Source organism: Ailuropoda melanoleuca, chromosome 5 (genome assembly GCF_002007445.2).
Source record: "Ailuropoda melanoleuca isolate Jingjing chromosome 5, ASM200744v2, whole genome shotgun sequence".
Lineage (NCBI taxonomy): Eukaryota > Metazoa > Chordata > Mammalia > Carnivora > Ursidae > Ailuropoda > Ailuropoda melanoleuca.
In genome coordinates, this window is record NC_048222.1 from 71,900,046 (window position 1) to 71,924,668 (window position 24,623).

The 24,623-nt window shown below is 36.4% G+C and overlaps 1 protein-coding gene across 10 annotated transcripts in view; it reads right to left on the reverse strand.

Moving 5' to 3' along the window:
• The window catches only part of PPP2R2A (protein phosphatase 2 regulatory subunit Balpha), a 78,880-nt gene that overhangs the window by 25,904 nt on the left and 28,353 nt on the right, over nt 1-24,623 (reverse strand). For 4 of the 10 annotated variants that reach the window (XM_034661230.1, XM_034661233.1, XM_034661235.1 and 1 more), the window contains exons 3-4: nt 8,986-9,042; nt 7,696-7,793 (exon numbers count right to left, since the gene is read on the reverse strand). In XM_034661230.1, coding sequence (XP_034517121.1) covers nt 7,696-7,793; nt 8,986-9,042 — 155 coding nt within the window. Of the gene's footprint in view, nt 1-7,695; nt 7,794-8,985; nt 9,043-20,880; nt 21,020-24,623 lie in introns of all 10 variants that reach the window. The other 6 variants (XM_034661232.1, XM_034661238.1, XM_034661237.1 and 3 more) reach the window with 3 other exon arrangements.

A 24,623-nucleotide genomic window follows, 5' to 3' on the forward strand; every position in this document is an offset into this window, starting at 1 on the left:
TCCCCTCACAGGTTCATTAAATATAGAATTTATCCTCAATACCTTTGGTGTGACAGGGCAGTTTTGAGAATTAAATGAGAAAGTGAGTAATGCTGAAGTATCAGTTTTTCTTCCAGATAGGGATCAAGTCTAATCAATCCATATTATGCCTTTTAGAGACAGCATGATACAGCTAAACATACAAAATCTGGAATTCAAGGAGCCTAAAGTCAGTTTCTCAAATTAGGAAACCTGCAACACACTTTATTCTGACCAAGTTATTTATTTTGAAAAGAGCATAAAGAGATATTTGAGAAAGAAACAACTTCAACACGGGCGCCTGGGTGGCTCAGTCATCAAGCGGCCGCCTTCAGCTCTTCCCTGCTCTGCTGAGACCCTGCTTCTTCCTTTCCCACTCCCCCTGCTTGTGTTCCCTCTCTCGCTGGCTGTCTCTTTCTCTCTTGTCAAATAAATAAATAAAATCTTAAAAAAAAAAACTTCAATAAATAAATTTCAAAACTTGTCTATACAACTCAATTACATATGGGAAAAATGGGTGGCTCAGTGGGCTGAGCGTCTGCCTTCGGCTCAGGTCATGATCCTAGGGTCCTGGGATCGAGCCCCACACTGGGCTCCCTGCTCAGCTTGCTTCTCCCTCTTTCTCTACTGCTCCCCCTGCTTGTGCTTGTCTATAAAGAAATAAAATCTAAAAAAAAAAAAAAAATGAATGTTTGGTTTGATAAAGATGCATTTAAAACAATCATTGTGAAAAGATTTTCAATAAGTATGTTGGAATAACCTGCCTGTCAATTTGGGAGTGGGCAGGGAAAGTAGAGGAGGGGAAGATCTCTAAATTGTATTAATTAGGGTAATAAATTTCAACCAGATAATGAATTGAAATGGCAACAAATGAAATATGAGTAAATCTCTGAATAATTTAGAGGCAGGAAACCAACAATAAAAACAAACAAAAAAGTACACAAAACTTAAAAGGCAGTTAATCTACAAAACTGAAAAACACAGCCTCATGAAAAAACTTATTCTCCTCACAACATGTGGCCTTTATGAATCAGTTTAGAGCAAACAATTTTAAGAATTGCAAAGTATTGAGAGGTTAGGTAAAACGTTTAAAACCCAGTAAAAAATACCTTTTTAACTACCTGTTTGCTTATCTCTACTGAGAAATTTTTGGTTGAAGTATAAATTGGTAAAATTTACTAGAAGAGATTTGGCCAATATAAGACTAAAAATCTTCATTAACCTTAACTTAGCTTCTAGATAGTTCTAAAGAAGTAGGAAGTACTTCAAAGATTCCACTACAAGAATGTTTTTATAGCGTCATTTATGACAGAACATGAAAAATGAACAGAAAGCAAGAAATAAACACTCCAGGCAGTATCTGACAATAGAGATTACGTAAAATAAATTTCAGTACATGTCTGTAATGGAATATCATATAATCATTAAAGATGATGATTTAGCATCTTTAACGACATCGAAGGTCTTTACATACATTATGTGAGGGGAAAAAAAAATACCACCTCATTTTAGAAAGACAAAAGTTTAATAACACACCAGAAGTGTTTGTTCTTGTTTGGCGGTTATAGGTACTTTCTTTGCCCCTTGTCCATATTTCCTAAATTATCTTCAAGTAGTATGATTTTTTTAAAAAAGATTTTGTTTATTTCAGAGAAAGAGAGATAGCAAGAGAGAGAGAGAACAGAAGCAGGGGGGAGAGGGAGAAGCAGGCTCCCCACTGAGCAGAGAGCCCGACTCTCAAGCCAAAGGCAGGCGTCCAACCGACTGAGCCACCCAGGCATCCCCATGGCTTTTTAATTAGAGGGAAAAAATTACTTACGAGAAAAATACAATGAAGTAGTATCGTATGAGGTTGAGGAGAAGATAGAGGGAAGAAAAAGTAAATTCTAAAACTACTGGTATTATTAGTTTCATAGATTTCGATCTGTTTTTTGTTGTTGGGATTTTGGGAGGACAATAAAAAAATATGGTTAATTCAAATTGCTGGGCAACAGGTAAAACGAAAAAGTAATTTTACTTTAATATGTCAAAACATCCTCTCAAGATCTAACCTCGTGTTAAGAAAAATAACACTTTAAGGAATTCTACTTTTTCTAACAGTTGTTTAGTGACATTCATACTGACAGGCTCAGCAATCAGCAAGGGTACTTTAAATGATAATCCACTTTTGAAAAATATAATATTCTAAATGAGATAGAACCTCAAAAGTTAGTAGGTAGTATATGACAGCTGGTTGGATAGAAATGTGGACAACAGATAGTCGAACAAGGGAGATGGCTGGATGAATTCATGAACAAACAGAAATGAGGACTACAACTCCAGGTATTTAAACTCTCAATCCAAACTCTAATTTTTCCCTCCTTAAGCCTACCACTGAGAAGACATCATTCATTAATGGCTACTATAAAAAAGTCATCACTATAAAGTGATGAAACTGATTTTCCTGTGTGATTTATACCACTTAGGCTCATTACTTAGAGAAGTCAGATTTTTTTTCATTTGTTAAAAACAAGATTCAGTGTTTGGGTATTCTTCCAATTTATACAGAATTAGCTTTTACCCAACTAGCTGTGCGATCTTAGAAAAGTTATTTATCTTCTTTAATCTCATTTATAAGTTGGTAATAAACTGAGACACAGATAGGAAGTGTGCGTACACCTTTACTGTTTTGCTGTGAAGATGAACTAAGATTTAGCGACCTTGGCAGAGGGCCCGGCACAAAAACTATTGTTGCTATACCCAAGTCGGAATGGGAAAAGCTATGGGCAGGCAAATAGGACATGCTGGTTCTTGTATAAGGGTTCACCTTATTAACTGTATGACTTTGGATGAGTAAACCTATCACCTGCGCCCCTAATCTCTTTATTGGTAACAAGGAGACAACATTACCAGGGATTGTTAAATTGGGGCCCACATACTACCTATCCATGGACAGAACCCAGGGATTTTGTGAACTTGGATATGGTGGAAGTGTACATATTTTTCCCCACTAATGTCCAGCTGAAATTCAGCATTTCTTTCAATTATGGATGGAGGTTATAAAGCATTATTAGCAGTACCTGTGACTTTGTCACTATAGAAATGACATGCTTTAAAATCACACCCCAGCTCCTGTCCACAAAAAAACATGTATTAATAACTTTGAAAAATATTTTTTAATATAGTTTCCTTCTAATCCTATGTATTTTATACATTTAAAACACTCTGAGAAATACACAGAACTGACCAGGCTGCTGAAGAAATCCATGACACCAAAGGTTGAGAACCTTTGAAAAACCCTATACATTTTAGCACTTAAGTTTCTATGAACGTACCATATACGTATGAAGTTCAATACAGGCAAAACAAATTGATAGTTAGCTTTGGTAGAGGGTAGTAGTGACAAAAAAGGATAGAGAAGGCTTCTGAAGTGCCAGTAATATCCCATTTCTTGATCCAGGTAAGAGTTACACACAAGTGTGTTTGTTTTGTGAAAATTTATAGAACTATACACTTCTGTGTATAGTTCTGTGTATAGATTCTGTGCATTCTTCTCTACGTATCATATGACCTATCTTGGGAAAATTAAATGTATTTTTAGATAATATAAACTTGAAGCTGTATTTTGGAGCTTTTATCATTATCGTGGTAATGGAATGCAGACAATTTCAATTTTATATTTTCTATTAGGTGAAGTCCCCAAAGGACTTAAAAAAAAAAAAAAGTAAAAGTGGAATCTCAGGCCTCCAGACATTCTGATTTAGTGGTTCTGAGACACAGTCTAGGAATCTGCATTTGAAATATATGTTTCCGGGTGATTCCAACATTTTGTACTCTGAAAAACAGAAACTTAGATCGAAGAGTGAATGAAAAATGAAGATAGTGAAAGCCTGGAAGCTTAGAAAAGAAATCTCATTTTATAGATCCGTTGATTAGGAAGATAGCACAGTGGTATTTTCTTGAACTTCTCGTGTATTCTTTCTGTAATATTCCTGACAGGCATCCAGCTCTTATGCATTTACTTCCACATACATAAGAAACTAATCATTTCTTCTCACACAAATCTCTAAATATCAAGACTCTACAACATCTCTTCTCCTGGCTATTACAGCCTCAGTCCCTTCAACCCCTCTCTGCTAAATTTGCTATTCCAATTGGCGCTCAGTAAATACGATGTTGAGTGAATGCTGCCACATCACCCCAGAACAGTGAGTGTGATCAATTCCTTCATTTAAACATCAAACTAAATCAACTCCTTTGTATATATGATACTGAATTCTGGTAAACAATATCTTGTTGATTTTGAGCCCCATTCTAGTCTTTCCAAATAATTTAAAAAGAAAATTCAATCATATTAAACCCCTACCCATCTTTCGGGATAAGCATGATTTCTAAGGTTTCTTCTATATCTTGTTAAGGAGTTTTAGGAATACCACATAAGACAGAGAAAGAGAGAGAGACAGGGGGAGAGGGCGATCCTAGAAAATTACTAGCACTTCTAGAAAACAAAAAACAAAGGCTGTATAATAATCTAGGAGGAATTGAAAAAAGGAACAATCTCCCTTCTCACCTTTCTCCTTAATTAATTGTCCCTTTAAAAACAAAGCTCCCCTAAAAAATACAAAACATCAACTACACCTATTCTAACAGTGGCTTGTAATCTCCCAAGAAAAAATGTATTAATATTTTATAAAAAAAATATATCCCACCATCTACTTTGTTGTAAAAAGCTATTACATATAAGCTATGACAATAAGTTAGTAAGACTGTTTACCTATTTCAGGACATACTATGAACACTGGACTGGATATCAAAACACAGTAGGTGCGATGCCTCATGGAAATCAGCTTACCCTTGTGCCTCAATTTCCCTACATGACCTGCTTCTATCAAAAGATTCTATCAAATAGAAAACTGTAAGAACATATTAGTTATAAAAATATTAAATCACAGCAAAAAATGTTACAGGATAACCAGGCTGAAATACCTTCAAACTGAATGAAGAACCTACCCTCTAAATGAATAACCAGCTTCTCTGACAGGGGAAAAGAGGGACCCGCAGCAAGAGGTACCCAACAGGATGACAGGCAGGGGTCCTGCCACATTTGAAGCATAACAGAAGTGAGACAGAAAGGTGAGTTAAAGGTGTCAGTTTGATGTGCCAGTTAAGTGAAGTTCTCACCCAGACAATGGGTGAGAAGATAAAGCCACAATAATGCAAATGCCACTGTATTTTGCAAACAGAGCCAGCATCGTGGTCAGAGATTAAGAAATGCTCCGTGGATAGGCACCAGTGTGCCCTGAAATGTATGCATAGTAGCTGTGATTGTTAGAAGAAGCTGGACTAAAATTTAAAAATCAAAGCTTCTAATTCCAGAACTCTGCTATTAAACTAAGCAATGTAACCTTCTGATACAAACTTTTCTTGTGATTATCTAAAAACTAGGAAAGGAACTTCTTTATCTTCCACTTTTCAAACTATAACACTGTTTTACAGATATAATAGGTGTGAACTCATATAAAAATCTAATCTAAATATATTAGGTATTGATACAAAGGTGCCTCTAGATGTAAACAGCACACACATGATCAGTGACATAAACAGTGACTGTCCTGAAGACAGCCCTATACTAGAAGCTCCAGTATAAGATATGGCTTAAAAATGTGGAAAATAAATTAGGTAATAGGCACCAAATTAATATTAACAAGATCAAGTTTCAGAGGAAGAAAGCAATCATTACATCATCATTATTTAATCCATCGCTTAAAAATACTGATGCACTAAGTAATTCTCAGAAAACACACCACCTACTAATCTGAAGTTCTAGATAATGAATCAGTCTTGAATTCTTAAATGCAGTTAAGAATGATAGATACCAGTGCCCTTCTCAAAAAGTCATTTTGCTAAATTCCTTGTTGTAGGGGCATGGATTTTAAGTATCAGTACTTTAGACTCTTCGATAGCATTTCACAAAAGAAATATCTGCTTCAAATTTTTGGCCTTGTTTCCCAATACAAGTAAAATGTTCAAGCAATTTCAGTAACTCTGTTAGACCTTTTATTCCAATTTAAGGGATTACTGACAGCCTTCAACTATTACTCTTGAGTACATTTATCAAACCCCTACTACATTTATTGAAAGTTCCAAACACCTTTTTAAAAATAAAAGCAACGTATAGACAGTAATTAACTTCCAGGAAAAAACAAAACAAAACAAAAAATACTCAAGAGCAGAGAATGCTTACAGGAATGCCAGCTCAAATTCTGAGTAACAAAATTAACATTCATATTTTGGTTATCTAACATGAAAGGCATTGAAGACAACATGTCAGAAGTTTTGGGTTCTAGTTGTTAGTTCTGCTACTAATCAAGTGATCTCTTAATATCCTTTCTCATTTGTTAAAAAAAAAAAAGGGAAACTGTAATGATCTGTAAGGTTCCATTTCAACTCTATTTCAAGATTCCTATGGTCAAGACTTTAGTTGCTTGAAAACAGGAACAGAAAACGGATTTTGCCCCCCCTTCCCACAAGAACAGTCTTTGACAAGAAAAGCTTGAGTCTTTTCATATTGTCTTTCCAACCAAAAAAATAATAAATAAAAGGAGACATATTTAGTGTTTGTGCATCTTCTAATCAGACACTATTAATCATTTCTTTTAAAATTAAATTACCTACCTCACTGGGGTGTTGTGAGGATTAATTCATTAGTGTTTGTAAAGCACTTTGAGATCCTCAGGTCAAAGGCGCTATAGAAGTGCAAAGTAGTAGTATTATTACTAGATTCTTTGCTTATTTAAGGAACTTCACAATCCTTTAAAACCTAACTCTCTGTTATGATTTAGACATCTACTTGTAAACCCTTGCACATCACTTTTAACTCCTTTTGGATATATAGACAGGGACAGCATGTTTCAAAACAAATGATTTTAAGTAAGGTTTAAGCTTTGATCTACAAATGGAGGGAGAGAACAAGGGAAAATCCAGTGTGACAAATTTTGTTTAGCATAAAATTTTGGTGAGAAATCTTGTCAATTAGATTTAGAAGTGTGCCTAAGCTATACCCAAAACAAAACAAAACTCACTTTAATCTCAAGAGTCTGCAATGAGAAATTCCTTTCTTCAAAGAGAAGAGGAAACAATTTTCCAATCAACTCATTTTAAAAGGGGTACTGAGCTTATAAATTACTTTACACGGGTATACATACAATTGTCATTTACAACCGTTTTATTTAAACCATAGTAACAATATTAGTATGAACTGATGTCAAAATAAGTGAGCAGCTTTTTCTTTAAACTAGCCTCCCACCCCCAATTACACAAAGCAAACTAGGCACTGAGAAGAGAACAAAGCAATTTTGCTTTATGGACTTTTCTAACAGAGAGGGAAAAAAAGGGCCAAGGCTTCAAAACCAGTCAAAATCTTGGATTAATTTCACCACTTCCCACTCCTTTCTCTAACCAAATCTTCTAACAATTAAAGCGCTATGTTTTTAAATCAAAACCACACATACATACACACACACACACACACAGCTAAGAGAAGCAGAGCTATCTATCCGTTGGATATTCTGCTTGAATAGAGACGTACTTTAAAAAAAACAAAAAAAAAGCCAATATCCTCTGATGAAATACTTCAGTGCAACAAGTTCTAGCCCCAAGAGCAAACTGAAATTTAAGTATTAAACTTTAAACACTTACCTCCTGCTCCTGTTGAAAGATGACGACTCTACCACCTTTATCTCCTGTTGCTAGTAATTCTCCAGAATGATTAAATTCTACTGTAGAAATTATATCTGCTGTATAATTGAAACAAAAACAAAGAAAAAATGTTAATTTTTCCTTCCCAACTTACAGTTTCAGAACTTAGCATGTTTTTCCCTAACATGTCCCAAGCCTATAGATCAACCTGTCATCAGAAATAAGTAAATCTAAGGTTCTTTCATTAATATTTTGGTTCTTAAAAAAAAATTCCCTCCAGAATAAATCAGTATGAGACTACTTTAATAAGAATGCAAGTAATAAATACTTAAATACTAGTGGTTTACTGGTATTTCACTAAAATCATGAATGTAATCAACAATCTGTGAAACATTTCCATAGTACCATTAAACATTAATAATAATGTTGCTAATTTTCTTTCTTATATACTTTTGATAAGCATCTTTATGCAAACCCAAAGGTGGCCTACAAAATTAAAGCAGATGTAACTGAAATGGGGGAAAATTTTAAGTGTAAAAATGATTTCAGATGAAATTGTAACCGTCAAATTATCAATTCAAATTATGGCCTCTCAAATTAAAGTGTGCAAACAGAACACAAGGATAGCAGAAATGCTTTGTGCTATGCACCTTCAATAGCTTCAATATGCACAGCTCTTCTTATGGCTCCTAAACACCATAAAGGCTACTAGAATCAGTCATTACACCCAAAGTCAGTGCTATTTCACAGTAACATGAAATAAAATTATAGGGTTTTTCACTTGCTTTTTGACACCAGAGCCATTTTTCTAAGGAAAAAAAAAAATCTAAGTTACAGAATTAGGCATTAAGATAAAGCAACTACACTGTAAAAGCTACCACTGTTACTAACAAGTTCTTCACTATGAAGTATTATGCCAAATTAGGAAAGACTGTCATCTGCACCTGAAATAAGCAAACTTTTCCTACAAGAGAGGGGTCATTTTCTGGTCTCCATTAGCTCACTCCAAGAATTTAAGAGTGTTGATATAATAAAGAACACTATATACCTTAAATTTTTAAAATTACTGACTAAAGTTTCTTTATCAATAATCTGTCCCACACTGCATTTTATTCTTTTTAGTGATTTTTACAAGACCAGTTTGATTTTGGAAAGCTTTCTTCACTTTCTCCACTATCTAGGTCCAAGACACTTTACCTTTCTGGAACACTCTGAGAATCTACCAAAAGTTATACATGCTGTGCCAAAAAACTGCATATGTTTTAAGTGTGCACAAAAATTTCCATATACCTTCAGAGGTATGGACAGCACCCCACTTCCAGGTTAAAAACCTTATTCCAGAAGCCCCTATGGTCAGTGGTATCAGGAGGAAAGAGTAAGTTTAGTGTTTGCATATGTAACATAAAGGTGTAAAACTGAATATATTGGACTACTCCATAAAGTCAAACATAAGTAAATATTTAAAAGCCATTCTGTTTTTTATTAAGTTTTTTATTTTAGTTCCAGTATAGTTAACATACAGTGTTGCATTAGTTTCAGGTGTACAATATAATGATTCAACAATTCTATATATCGTTATTCAGTGCTCATCATGGTAAGTGCACTCTTAATCCCCTTTACCTGTTTCACCCATCCCCCACACACCTCCCCTGACATGCTTTATTTTAAAAGAGTACCCTCAGTTAAAATTATTTTTTTCTTTTTCAACAAGAGCATTTTTTACTTGAAGCATACCTCAGAATAAATGGTTCTTAAAAATTTACATATAAAACATTCCATCCAAGAAAAACAGAATACACGTTTTAAGTACACACAGAAGAAACCTGATTAAATCACATAAAGAGACCTAACACATATTACAAATTTAAGAAGACTGAAATCAAACCAAGTACATTTTTCAATCACAATGGTACAAAACTAAAGATCAACAATAAAACAATGTTGGAAAAGCTACAGTGTAAATATTAAATATGTAAATATTAAACAATACACTACTGCACGAAGCAATAGGCCAAATAAATCAAACATAAAGCCATTCTATTGGGTGCTCTATACTACTGTACTTACTTCTGTACGAATGTTAAAGGATTAAAAACATATACAGTCCCTGCACTTAAAGTACATTAGAGTACAGTTTGAGACAGAAAGTAAGTAGAAGCTAACAATATCAGACAATATATGGACTCACTTATTTGAAGGTTAGGTTCTAAAATTGGGGAATAAGGTAAAAATCATACATAATAAAATCATCTTTAAATTCAAACCCCTCAAACAAGCATAAATTCTTTTCTGTTGTCAGTCAACTTCCCCTACTGCACTGCTAGTTTATGGTTTCTTTGGCTAACGCATCAAATGAACTACTTAATTTGAATATAGTCATTGCACCAAAAGTATCCATGAACTCTGGAACTCTTGCTAAAATGATCACACCTAACACCAGATTCATTTTCCTGTTCATCCAATGAATAATAGTGTTGGCTCAGTATTTAAATTATTTCATCTTTTTCCCAAGTACAAATTGTTGCATTCACTTAAATTAATCACAACCCCGTGTTAAGCAGATAAGCTGTCATGGCTATAACTTAATAAGGGATAAGTCAAGGATGATGGTATGACTAGCCTGACTAACTTCCCTGCCGAGTAGCGAAAAGCAGGAGGGACAGGTATGCTGCAAGATAGGTTCGATTTCCAAAGGTGGAGAAGTCTTGATCTCCCTTAGGTGACCAGGCCAGGAAAAAAATCTAGAGATGATTAAGTCAGAAAGGAGGTCATTATAGTAAAAGGGCTGAAGAGAGATGTGGGATGGGGATGGTGGTGATGGGGAGTCTACATCTCTATGATAAGAGAGGACAAGGATCCAGTAATAAAGCAGCCTTTATTACACTACCCCCCAGGTACTAAAGACAGTACTGGTTCACGAAGCAAGTTACAATGCAGTCACTGAATATGTGATAGGGAGGGGAAGCAGAGAGAAGTGTGTAGGTCTGTGTCTATGCGCATGTAAGAGGGAGCAGGGGGAGAAGGGTAGGGGAGGGAAAGGAGAAGAGAAAAAGACCAGTATTTTAGTGCAAGCTGCAACAAGAATTATAAGACATCTGTTCTAACATATGTTAACTAGCTAGAATTTAAATAAAAATTTGAAAAAGAAAAAAAAAGACATCTGTTCTCACAATGGTCACTCATCCCAAGAATGGTTATTTAGTAAAGTGATGTTATAAATCCTTAATACTGAACCACCTTTGCAGCAAGGGTACAAAATTTTAACAGGCACACTTGAGATAGGCTGAGGAATCCTAGAAACAACTAAGCACCTCGCCTAAGTATCAAGAGAGGCTGAATGTTAGGGAAGGGCAAGAACCAAAGATACCATACACCACAGAAGTCAACCCACTTTAAGTCCTTTTGGAAGGAAGAGAAACAATGGATGAAAGGCATACAACTTTTTCAATTTACAGATTTTCTTAAGATACTGGTATTTGTTATTACTCAACGAATAAAGAGAAAATTTTAGAAATAGCCAACCAAACCACTGCTTAGTACAATAGTGTAAAGCAACTATATTTGGTGGAGGTGGGTGGATAGACTTGTGGCTTCCTTGCTGTAATTTTTATATTTCATGTATTTAATACAACCATATTTCAGATAAGTAAATTATTTTCCTGGTTTGTATGATGGGACTGAAATAGGCACTGTGTCAATGGTGTTCCTTCATCCCCTCCCCGCAAAAGAAAAGATAACTTGATTTCTGGATGCTCAGCCATCTGTACAAGCATACGAACAATCAAATATACAGAAGCACCTATTAAATCTCCAAGTCTGTGGATGATGCTTTAAGTATTTTTGACTCGTGAAATGCCAAGATCTCACAGGGTCTCACTGAGAATATGACATATGAAAAGCAAAATCAAATGCTGCTTACAGAATCACAAAACATCCAGGAATCACTTAAGAAGAACACTATGATAAACTGAGCTTTGAACTGCAGGTGCCAGGGCACACTGGTATGCCAAGAATGGGTTAGGAGTTTGGATACTGCAAAACACCCAAATCGGTTAACCTACCTACCCTGAACAACCTATTTACCTCAGTGTGCCATACTGATGTAACTGCTTTCTAGGGGTACCATGATGCACAAAAGGTGAGGAAGAAGCATGGCTCTAAAAAGCGTGCACCCGTATCACACAACACCCCAGCAAGGTTGACCAAACAAGGGTATCAGTTGTGGGAAAATTATAATAAATCCACTCCTAGAAAATATCCTTTCAATGTTCCATACCATTTTAAAAAAATAGAGGTGATGACTGCAGGAAGTCCACAACACTGGTGCTCACCAGAACTGTGTTACAATGGAAGTCTCCTGTATCTGCACAATTTAATACAGTCATCACAAGCAACACCTGGCTCCCACACTGGACAGTGTTAGTCTAAAAACATTAGAGTGGATACTGACTGCTATTGCAAAGCCAAGAATGCTGGACCGAAGATAATTTTGAACCTTTAAACAATGAGCTATGGGTAAAGTAAAACAACAATCTTACAACACATGGACTGCTGCAGGATGAAAACATAAACGTGTTTCAAGAAAATTTAGATTCCTGGATACTAGTTTTATTTATTTATTTTTTTTACAAAGATTTTATTTATTTGACAGAGATAGAGACAGCCAGTGAGACAGGGAACACAAGCAGGGGGAGTGGGAGAGGAAAAAGCAGGCTCCTAGCGGAGGAGCCTGATGTGGGGCTCGATCCCATAACGCCGGGATCACGCCCTGAGCCGAAGGCAGAAGCTTAACCGCTGTGCCACCCAGGCGCCCCTCCTGGATACTAGTTTTAAAACAATTAACGAAAACTTGAGAACACTTTACTTTTGAGATTAAAGTAACTATAACATGCTTTAAAAAAAAGCAAAGACATTAACCTCACTGTTAAAAGAGTCATACTACTAAACTCAAGGGATGGCCCAGTATAACACATCAACTGGGCCTTGTTCTCCCAAACCAATAGCAACAAACAACAAAAATCGAAAAACAAAAACAACTACTTTTAAAGAAAAAAATAAGATATTTCCTATGGCCAATAAAAATGTTATTTCACAATGAAAAAACTGCCTGTGTTAATCTTATAAAAGAACATTCTAATATAGTTAATAAAAAGAAGGACTGCCTTTCAACTGCCCTCCTGTGCACTAAGTCAACACACAGCAATTTCAGGCAGAGACTGAATTCCAAGCCAAAATAAAGACAGCACTTAAAGGCACAATCAAATTTTTAGTAAGAAAACTTATTATGCACAACGTTTTTGACCTTTATTGTTAAATCTTATACAGTTAATAAAAACGAAGGAATTATAATGCACTATACAAAATGGAACTCATTTCTTCCAACACTTTTTCCTTCTAAACCATCAGTAGCTGGGTTTCATTCTAAAAAGGCAGAATAACTGCTTTCTTTTGGAGGTGGAGTGGTAGGTAGTTGATGGTGGTAGAGTGACAACAGCAGTATTACTGGTCTGTTTTTATTTCACCAGACTTAACATTCCCTTCTTGTTACTTATCTTCCCTATTTCTTAAGTGGTATAATGAACAGGGCACAGAAATACAACATTCTCAGCATAAAAAATCAGACAAGGGAAAATATATACATGGTAATAATGAACAATAATTGTTATATATTAGGTGAGCAAATAATTATTAGCTCTGACATGTGGGTGAGGATGAGGCTTACGACTGGTCTTCTGCTTCTGGCCATGAGGGAAAATAAGACAATCTGGATGCATCCTCTTGCTGGGAAGGACTAGAAAACAAACAATATACTGTTGGACTGTGAACCCTTAGACAAGAGAAAGAAATGGAGTCGTGTATCTAACCCACTTTACTTTTGGAGTGGGGTCAGGGAAGAATTCAAATACAGACCAGCACTCTCACCTAGCTGTGGAGATAGAAACTGGGGGTTAGAGAAAGCAGAATCCGCTGGAATTTGTGGCAGAGTACCAAAAGAAAGTTGGAGAGATTTACAGAGAGGACACTTAGGATCCTTAATACCCATCTGAACATTCCATAAGGCCTAGGAAAGAACTACCAGAAAGCTTAGGAGGGCTCAGAATTGTTAAGGATTCCTACCAGCTGGAATAGAGAAATCTCACAGTTAATGAGCATCAGGTAAAGTCTTTAGAAGAGCATCCCCTTAGTAGTGGGACTAAATCAGCACCAAAGACTGAATCTGTCCTAACAAAGCTAAATTTTAAAAGAATCAAAATTACCTCAAGTAACGATGTGCTAGAACAAAATCCAACACTCAACAATGTAAATTCACTATGTCTGGCATTCATTCCAACATCACCAGAAAGTAAAGTAGTAGGAATACGTGACCCATAACCAGAAGAAAAATTACCAACAGAACCAGAAATAACAAAAATGATGGAATGAAGGTCCCAGCAGACAAGAGCCTTAAAACAGCTGTTGTAAATATGCTCCAGAACACAGAATTATGAACATGTTGAGAAATGTAAGAGAAAAGACAAAGAAGGAACACCTAGAAAAGAAAAATACACTGGATAGCATTAACAGATTAGATACTGCAGTAGAAAAGATTAAGAACTTGAAGGGCTAGCAATAGGGGAGAAAAAAAGGCAGGAGCGAAACAGGAAAAAAGAACAAAGACCTGACTTGTAGGATACTAACAGGTATCTACCACACGGGTCACTGCAGTCCCAGAAAAAAGGGTGTCATTTTTTTTTTAAGACCAGTATGTAAACATTCAAGCATGATGACACTGTATGTAGAATAACCACAACAAGAGATCAGTTACAAATGCAGACTTATACAGGTAAGTAATAGTGGTAACTCAAAAACCATCTACAGCCTGCACTGGTGATGTGACTTTGCAAAATCATGGAGAATTCATTGTAAAATTCTAGTATTTCAGGGGTGCCTGGGTGGCACAGTCAGTTGAGTGTACAACTCTTGGTTTTGGCTCAGGTCATGATCTCAGGGACCTGGGATTGAGCCCTGCTTAGGAAGCTCTGCTGGTGGCACAGAGCCTGCTTAGGACTCTCTCTGCCCTTCCTCCCTGCTCACTCTTTATAGAATAAATCTTAAAAAAAAAAATTCTAATATTTCAAAGCACAATCTTCCCTTGTGTAAATCACAGTAAACCTCAGTATGTACATTAAACCCATGCAAAAACAACAACAAAAAACCTGATAAAAGAATTATATTTTAGGTTCAGAATAAATAAGTTTTTTTCAGTACTATGAACATTTGGCAGAATATTCTTTTTTTTTTTTTAAGATTTTATTTATTTATTCAACAGAGATAGAGACAGCCAGCGAGAGAGGGAACACAAGCAGGGGGAGTGGGAGAGGAAGAAGCAGGCCCGTAACAGAAGAGCCTGATGTGGGGCTCGATCCCACAATGCCGGGATCACACCCTGAGCCTAAGGCAGACGCTTAACCGCTGTGCCACCCAGGCGCCCCTGGCAGAATATTCTAAGTCATGCAGAGCAGGATGATTTTTTATTGTTCAAGACCATCCTGCAAACTGCCAAATAGCTAACACACTTGGCCCATGCCTAGTAAATGCCAATATTGCCTCCAATCATTGGTTAAATTAAGTAAAAAATAATTCAAGAGGACAAAAGAGTTTATAATGTGTATATTTGATAAAAAGTGTGGTAGAGATGTTAACAGTTACGAATCTTTACACCCAAATATTTTTTACAATTCAGGGTTATTAGAAACAGGAGAATTGACAAAAATTTTAACTACAGTATAAGACTGACATATGCCTCTCCATGCCCAACAGATTTGAAGAAGGGGGAGGGAGGGAAAGTATACACACTTGCAAGATATAATTGATACACGCAGAGAACTTTATACCAATATAAAAAATTAATTATCTTCCAAAGAGCTATGCAATTTTTAAAAGACTCATCCACTGAGACACAGACAGTCCCTTAAAGAATTCTAATTACAAATTTAAAGACCACATTCTCTAACCACAATAAAACTAGCTAAAGATTAAGAACCATTGGTTCTAACTAACCACTTGGTAATCTTACAATTCAGGCAGAAGGTAAAAACCAGTACTGCAATAAAAGTACTTAAAAAGATTTACAGGAACCTAAGTATATAAATATTTAAGACAATTGTTTTTGTAAAAAAACAATACAGTGATCACTTTAACCAACTTAAAAAAAAATCACCATCCTGAGATCATGACCTGAGCTGAAACCAAGAGTTGGATTCTCAACCAACTGTGCCACCGAAGCATGTCATCTGTGTTTTTCTCAAAAATCAAACCTTGAAGAACTGTAAGCTAAAATGGGTGAATTTCACTGTTTGCAAATTATATCATAAGAAAACAATATGAACCTTTCCCCTAAATATACCCATCTTCCTTTCTTGTACCACAGCATTGGCCAAATTCTCTAGAAAGGCTGATGTTTTACATACAGCTTCCACATTTACACTTAGGCCCACTCTTATGCCTCCTTCTTTAGCTTGGGTATGTTGTCTGCCTTGCTTGAAATATCACCTTTCCTATCCCCATTCCTTTAGCCTTTCTGTATATGGCCCAGCAGGAGAAAAATTTTTTTTCATATTAGATCTTTGGAGGGGTAGAAATACACCAGAGGGATAATAAATATAGACATAATAAAAGAAAAATGTGATTTTTACACAATATCTAAGACAAGTGGATTAGGAAAAAAATACTTGTATTTCCAAAAACAGCTAATACAACATGGTAAGAGAATTCACATAAGAGCGATACTGGTAAAATATAAGAAAATATCTACTCAAAATTAAATTAATTTTTAAGGCACCATTTTCTGTCTATTAAACTAGAGGAAAAAGTATAAATTGTTCTACCTACATTGTAGAGAGAAGCATATCCAGTTATTTTGGAAAACTATTTCATTATTTATATCAACAGCCACAAAGCACTGATTCTCTTGGAACTTTGCCACGTTCCAGAAGCCATCCTACCAAAATAATCCAAAAATTTTAAAAAATGTGTAAAGATGCTCACTAATGTCTTCCAGTTATCTAAAGTATTAAGAGAATTTAAGGGAAACATCCAATGTTCTTATTCTGCCAATATCCTTTTACATTTTGCTATCATTTTTCTTGAAATCCTCCTCCTTTTCCACTCTTTTCCCTTTGCCCTTCATTAACCATTAGGCAAGTCTCCAAAACTACTGGAGATGTAGTCTCTCAGCTGTACTATTAAGATATATTTTGGACATGAGTAAGTCAATTAGGAACTTCAAAATTTGCAAAGAAATTTCATTTGCAAAGAAACACTGACAGAGGATTTATCTTTCACAGAGCATATATAACATGTATTCAGTTAACACATCTAGGGGAGGAAGAAAACATAATAATGGCTTGAGAAAAATAACGCGTTTTTTATCAAGCAACTTGGAATATGGAAAATTAAAGACCTGAAAGGACAACACATCTGTAAATGCTGCATAACTCCACCCATGACCATGGATCTCTGTTAGTCCACTAGTCCAGACCGCACTGACAAAAACGGATCACAGATTTCTTTCTTTGTAACCTGGAATTCATCAAAAACAGTGATTTAACACAAGTTACTTTCTGTAAGTTATAAGCCAATCAATGGTGAAATCAGAGTGGAACTGAGGCAGTAAAGCACGATTCTACTCTGCTCAACTCCCACCACTGCTACAGCAGTAAACCATGGTACTGGAGATTCTTGTGTCACTGATCACTACTCACTACATGCTACTTAACTCAAGTGATAATGCATATACACATAACAGATTAGTTCCCCATTTTTCAAGACACCCGGGGATGACTTCTCAAACATCACTGAACAAAAGCTACATAGCACAAAAGTTAACCAAACCCAATCTTTGTTTTCCATAAATTAATTTTAGCATCATTTTATATTTACATAAGAGTTGCAAAGACAGTAGTACAGACAGTTCCTGTACACCTTCACCTAGGTATTTCCTTATTTGTTAGCATCTTATATTTGTTTTGGTTTATCTGTCACACTGAAGAACCAATACTGGAATATTAACTAATTCCACACTTCATTCAGATTTCACTCATTTTTCTCTAATGTCTTTTTTCAGTTCCAGGATACCATCCATCCAGGATCCCATATTACACTTAATCCTCTTGTCTCTAGCTTCCTCTGGTCTATGACAGTTTCTCAGATTTCTCTGGTTTTGGATAACCTTGACAGTTCTGAAGAGTACTGGCCAGGTGCTTTACAGTACGTCCCTAAATTTGAAACTGTTTATCTCACGGCTACACTTGCTAGTATGGCTTACTGGCAGGAAGATCACAGAGGTGAAGTGTCATTCTTATCACATCAGGCAAGAAGGGTACATTTTAACAACATTACTTATTGATGACTGCCAGGTTTCTCCACTATAAAGTTATCCCCTCCTCCATGAGGTAGGAAGTCATTAAATGCAGCCCACATTTGAGGATTGGGGGTGTTAATCTACGTAAATTACGTGAAATTCTTCTGTTGGAGAAATATGTCTTCCTTCCCCCACTTATTTATTTGGTTATTTACCTATATGAACTCATATTTATTTATTTCATACTTTGGGTTATAATCTTACTATGTCATTATTGTATTGTTCAAATTATTCCAGATTCGGTCATTGAGAGCTCTTTCAGGCTGGCTTCTGCGTCCCTTTGTGGGATGCTCCCATCCTTCTGTTTTTTTGAGCACTTCAGAAACTGTTAAAAAACATGTAACTTTCATATATTCTTAATATTACTACAAATTAAACTTGACTTCTAACTTTTTCATTCTATAGTTACAGTATTAACTATGTATGAGTTCTGAATAGAAGAATAAAACATTGAGAACAAAAGGAGTAAATACTGTAAAGGTGAGCATCGTAACTAATTCTCATCCATGGAGTAGCTGACCAGGACTAAGACTTCTGTCTGAAATAGATTTTTCTTTTAGTCAGCTGAGGTTCTAAAACTTAAATTATACGTTAGCTTTCAAAGAAGTTTTAACATATGCCTGCAACTTGGACTTCAGCATATTAATCTTCTGGTGCCCATTGTTCTTTTCTTTTCAGAAGCTGGGGAGGTGGAGGGGGGTCAGAACATAGCCAGTATACTGATCACCTTTAGCTCTGCTAAAGTCAAGGGCCTGCTGTCAGAATGTTCTGATAGCACAGAAATTCATTCTCAGAGCTCAGAGCTCCCACTAAGAAGCATTTTATTTTGTTTGGACACAAGCTATTTTCATGATCCTTTCTCCTTTATTAATTCAATATACCCTAATACAGCAAACACTGAATTTTAGGATTGACCCCACACAGCTAATTATAGTACAATTACCCCAAATTTCTTCTCAAAGGTAACTAATATAAATAAGTATATATTACTTAGTAAGTAAGAAAATATTTTTCTGGATAATGCATCTATAAAATGCTAGTTTCTTGCCAGCTTCTTTCTTGTAGGCTAGCTTTAGGTTATTTCCCATTATGATCTTCTTTACCACTGTTGACCTCTAGAGGGAGCTCAAAGTTTTTGTTACCTTTTCTTAAAGGTCAGTCCACTCGTCCAACAAAAGTGGTATATTTAAGATTTAAGAACATTTTATTATGGCCTAAAAAAAAGTTACGTGTGTGCCATCCCTTTAGGAATCTTTCTCCTGTTAAAGTAAGTAAGGTTTAACCCACTTACCAGCTACTAGGGGAGTGGGTTCAAACCATTTCTTTCTGTCTCCCTTCCAGATTCTCCTAACGATCTTTCCCACTTGGCACTGACTAGGGCATATTACTGTAGCCAGAGAGGCCGATCAGAGGATGGCTGTAAGCAGTGGGAACAAATGCTTTCTTTTGCTGACCCTTGTTACTTTCAGTGGAACAGGCCAGTGTGTCTCTATCTTCCTCATGTCAGGGCATACACAGAATATAATATTTGTATGGCACACTAGTATAAAAGATTAGGCTGTTCATGTCTGTTCAGTCAGAAAATCTAGTCAGCTAAGTACCCCCCTGTCCAGTCCAGCAAGCATCCCCAGGAACAAGGGATCATTATCTTAGCATATCTGTAATACATTCTTGGGGCCACGAGTAAGAAACTTGTGCGGGAAATGATGAGATGTCAGACTAGACATTTCTTCACTTCACCTGCCTATATAACCCTGAGGAAGTAACTAAGGCTTTTAAAGACTCGGTTTCCTCATCTTTAATACCTATCTCACAGAGTTGCTTTGAGGGGTAACCAAACAATAAATGTAAAGAAATGAGCATTGAATGTGGCACATAGTAGGCACGCTGGTAAGCAGAAGACGTTGGCTGGGATTTGGGCTTTGCTGCACAAAGAAACAAGCATTTACCGTAACTATGTCTAGGTTATGAGGCCAGTCTGGTTTAGGTAAAGTTGTCCAAATGGTCCGGCAAAGCTCCCTGGAGCCTGAGGCTAAAGCCCAAACTACTAAGTGTTACAGCTGCCCCACTTTGCTGCTTCTTTACATATACAGATACTCTTGACTTAAGATGGGGTTACAGACCAATAAACCCATTGTAAATTGAAAATACCATAAAGTGAAATGCATTTAAATGCACCTAACCTACCAAACATCACTGCTCAGCCCCACCTACCTTAAATGTGCTCATAACACTTACATTAGCCTATAGTTGGCAAAATTATCTAATACAAAGCCTGTTTGTTAATGAAGTGCTGAATAGCTCATGTAAGTTATTGAATAACTATCCCAACAGTGAAAAATAAATGGTTGTATGGGTACAGAATCATTGTGAAGTGTACTGGCTGTTTACCCTTGTGGTCACGTGGCCAACTGAGAGTGAGTATCATACCGTGTATTGCTACTCTGGGAAAAGATCAAAATTCAAAGTACAATGTCTACTGAATGCATACAGCTTTTGTACCATTATAAAGTTGAAACATCATTAGTCAAACCATCATTAAGTCAGCGACCGTCTGCACACTCAAGAAGCCTCAGGCTGAAGCAGGACTGGTCGTGAGTAAGATTCTGTATTCCTAGGTCTCTGGACCAAAATATCACTTTGATTACACCATGATTTCCAATAATAAAGTAATTGCTAACAGCCTGTATAACCTTTTTCAACCTCTGACTCAGTGAACAGGAACATGTTATGTGATAGGCTCAACAAAGACCGCTGGCTATTGATGCTCATACAGAACCTACATTGTAATGTTGCCATGAGAGTCAGGGTCCAAAGGGTAATTTCCAGAGATGTGTTCTGGAACCAGTCTCCCTTCTTTTTAACTTGTTCCTGGATAATCTGATATCATGTTTGGATAAAATGGAATGGAACCATACCCTCCTGCAACAAAGAACAAAAAGATAAACAGTTGCTAATACATTTGCTCTATAGGTGTGATCTTAACAAACAAGCCTTGGTGTATTAATGTTATATAATGTTAGAACGAAGAGCTCGAAACTGACCATTCTAAACCTAACGTTACCATCTTTGTTAGATGTTCGCTCTTAACTGGCTCATAATTCATTTCACAAAGCAAATCACCTCATTAAGTTGCCTTATCAAAATATAATGCACATAGTTTCCACAGAGATTACACAAAGTAGTACTGCACAAAGCTTGTACATCTATGCATGCCTTAAGATATTTTTATAACCAGAATGGGCATCTGGTTATTAATACCTGCCTAAAATCTTTACAAACTAGGATTATTATGGCCATGCTTTAAGAACCAGAAAGCCCTTTGTTGTCCATCTGTCCTGGCAAAGTCACACCCAACTCAGTTTTGACAGATTCCTCCCGCCCACCTACAAACCCCAGTACAAAAGAGCAGCCTGTTTACACAGAGAAGCTAGAGTTCATTAAGGTGTGTTAACAGAAAGTTTTACAGACTTTACCCCAATGTTAAAAGGGAGCCCACTGGGAAGTTTTAAATACCAGGAAGTGTTAAATACAAGTAATCCAATTAGATGTGCCTTCAGATTACTCAGGCTGAAGAGAACAGAACTGGGAACTGGGAGAAGGGTAACAGTGGAGAGAAGTCTAGAGACAAGTCCTGGTAAGCAATGATAGTGATCTGAACCAGGCTTGTACAATAACAATATCAGCATAAGTAGCCAACATTTAAAATGCACTTACGGTATGTTAGGTATTTAAACCTCACAACAAACCTATAAAATTGGTTTTATTAGTATTAACTATTTCATTAACTAAACCACAAAGGCGAAAAGAGGGGACAAAAGTACAGAGATTTTAAAATACATCTATGAAGTATATAATGCAAGGTTTGATCATTGATAAGGTGTGGAGAGCTAAAGATGAAACCAAGAATAATAATGTCCAGCTTCTCATGGTGGTTGAATGTACTTAATATCATTAATACATTGGTAATTTGTCTTATATTAAGCATTATTTAACACCATCTAAATGGCAGACACAACTCTGGTTTAAAGAAAAAAAAGTTAATTTCCATTGGCTAAATAATTCAAAAGATTATGTCACGAATGACAAAGCATCAAAAGCACCAAAATCCTTAACCAAAAGGAATATATCATATACTATGACAAAAAAGGAAATCTGGTTCAGAAAATTCTTTTGCCCATCTTTTCCCTTTTTTTTTTTTAATCCTTTTTCTCTCAGCTCTGGCAGGTTAGTTTGCTCAAGGTGATACTCCTGACCTTCTTTTCAACTGTATTTACACTGCAATTCATTGTCTCCACTACACTTTTTAAATAATTGTAATCATGCTTTTCCAATGATTTGAAATTTTCACAATTCTGTTTTCAAAGATGCAATTTCTTTCATGAATCTCATTAAAAGAGAATTAAAAATTAAAGGTTTTCTCCATTTACTTGAACTAAAAATGTTTACTGCTCTAATTCTGGACACTGTTATTTTTTTTAAATCTCGTGCACTTCTGCGGTTTTGCTCATTTTTAGGAAAGTCATTCCTTCAACAATATTTTAATGAGCATCTATTACATGCTAGATACTCTGCGTCAAGCTAGCATTTCTAGCTGCTAGGGATACAGGAGTTAAATAAGACAAAAAATTCCTTGTCTTCATATGGAACATACATACATTCATATGTGTTGGGGACATATTATAAACAAATATAAAATGTACCAATTAGTCTTAAGGACTACAGAAATAGATCAACAAGAGAATATAAGTAATGGCGGTGGGGCATTATTTCAGGTAGAGTGGGCAGAGAAAAGCCTCTCTGAGGATGTGACTTAAGCAGAGACCAAAATGAACAGGGAATTAGTCATCCAAACTTGTAAAGGAAAATATTCCAAGCAGGCAGCCTAAGTAGAAATGAGAGTTTGCTAAATTTGATAACACTAATACAGAATAAGGTGGTAGAGAAGATGGCTCATTTAGCAGAGGCCTGACCATACAGCCTTGTAGGCCATGGTGGATTTGTTCTAAGAGTGACAAGAAGCCAGTGCAGGGTTTCTACCGTGTTTTAAAGTGATTATCTGTTGTGCAAATACAGTGCAAAACTGGGAAAAAAGGAGACTGGTTCCTGAATCACTGCAGTAGCATTAGCAAAGATGATGATGGTCTGAACTCAAGGGCAGCCACAGAGAGATGGGTAAACTCAGAACTGTTCTGAAGATAGCACTGCTGGAATTAAGCTGGTGGACAGAGGTGTCAAAGGATAAATCCAAGGTTTTAGAACCAAGCCCAATGGAGGTAAGGCAGTTCCACCTACTGGGGAAAGACACACCAGGAAGGAACAGGTTTGGGGTAAGAAAGGAGCCAAGGGGCCCCTGGATGGCACAGTCAGTTCGGCGTCCGACTCTTGGTTTCAGCTCAGGTCATCTCAGGTCCTGAGATCAAGCCCGGTGTCAGGCTTTAGCTCAGCAAGGAGTCTGCTGAGGTTTCTCTATCCCTCTCCCTCTGCCCGTGCTTGCTCCTGTGCTCTCTCTCTAAAATAAATAAATAAATAAATCTTATTTTTAAAAAAAGAGAGATAGGGGAGCCAAGAATTTCATTTCCACATCTTTGGGTATTGATTTCAACCACACATGCAAATAGAAATGTCATACAGGCAGCTAGATAAGATTTGACAGCAGTTTAGGGAAGGAAGAGGAGATATAAATTAAAGTATCATCAGCTAACAGAAGGCACTTAAACACTAAATGTGATTTCCTAGCGAGTGATTACAGAAAACAAGAGATCTTTGGCTCTCCCACATTTAGCACTGAGGAGGAGGAGCCAGCTAGTAAAGGAAACTGCACATGGAACTACTGGTAAGGTAGGAAGAGCTTTTCTGGAAGCCAGGCAAAGTGTTTCTAAAAGGAGACAGTGATGAACTGTCCTGTCCCCAAGAAGTGCAGAGATCAAGCAAAGTGAGGGCTGAGAAGTAAGCTTGGATTTGGCGGCACGAAGATATTCTGTGTGATTTCAACAAAAGTGGTTTCAGTGGATTAAGCGTCCTTAAAATAAAACCTGTTTTCTGTGGCTTTATTTAACAACCGTTAGAGGGAGAAGCAGCTCTGGAGTTGAGCTGTGGTAGGTTGAAATCACTGCTCTGACAGTCTGAAATCTGGCTTATGAAGGATATTCTCTTTAGATTTGCCATCGATGAAGATTTTCCCTTTTATAGATCTTACGTTATTCTGAGAAACAGAGGGTTAAACAAACAGGACTCTGAAGCTGATTCACCATGCTTCTGAGTTGCTGACTTCCTAGTTGCCTGGATATACTGAGTAGATTTTTTCAAGGAAGTACTTGAGTGGCATACTTTCAATCATTACAAGCCTGAAAACTTCCATATTGTTATCCTGCCTATGTGAAAGATAGTTTCACCAATTTAAGATTCTCAGGTTTTAATAGCTTCTTCCTCAGGGTTTTCTAAATGCCACTCTATTCTCCTTTAGCATGATGCTATCCAACAAAACTTTCTATTATAATAGAAATATTCCATTCTACTGTCCAAC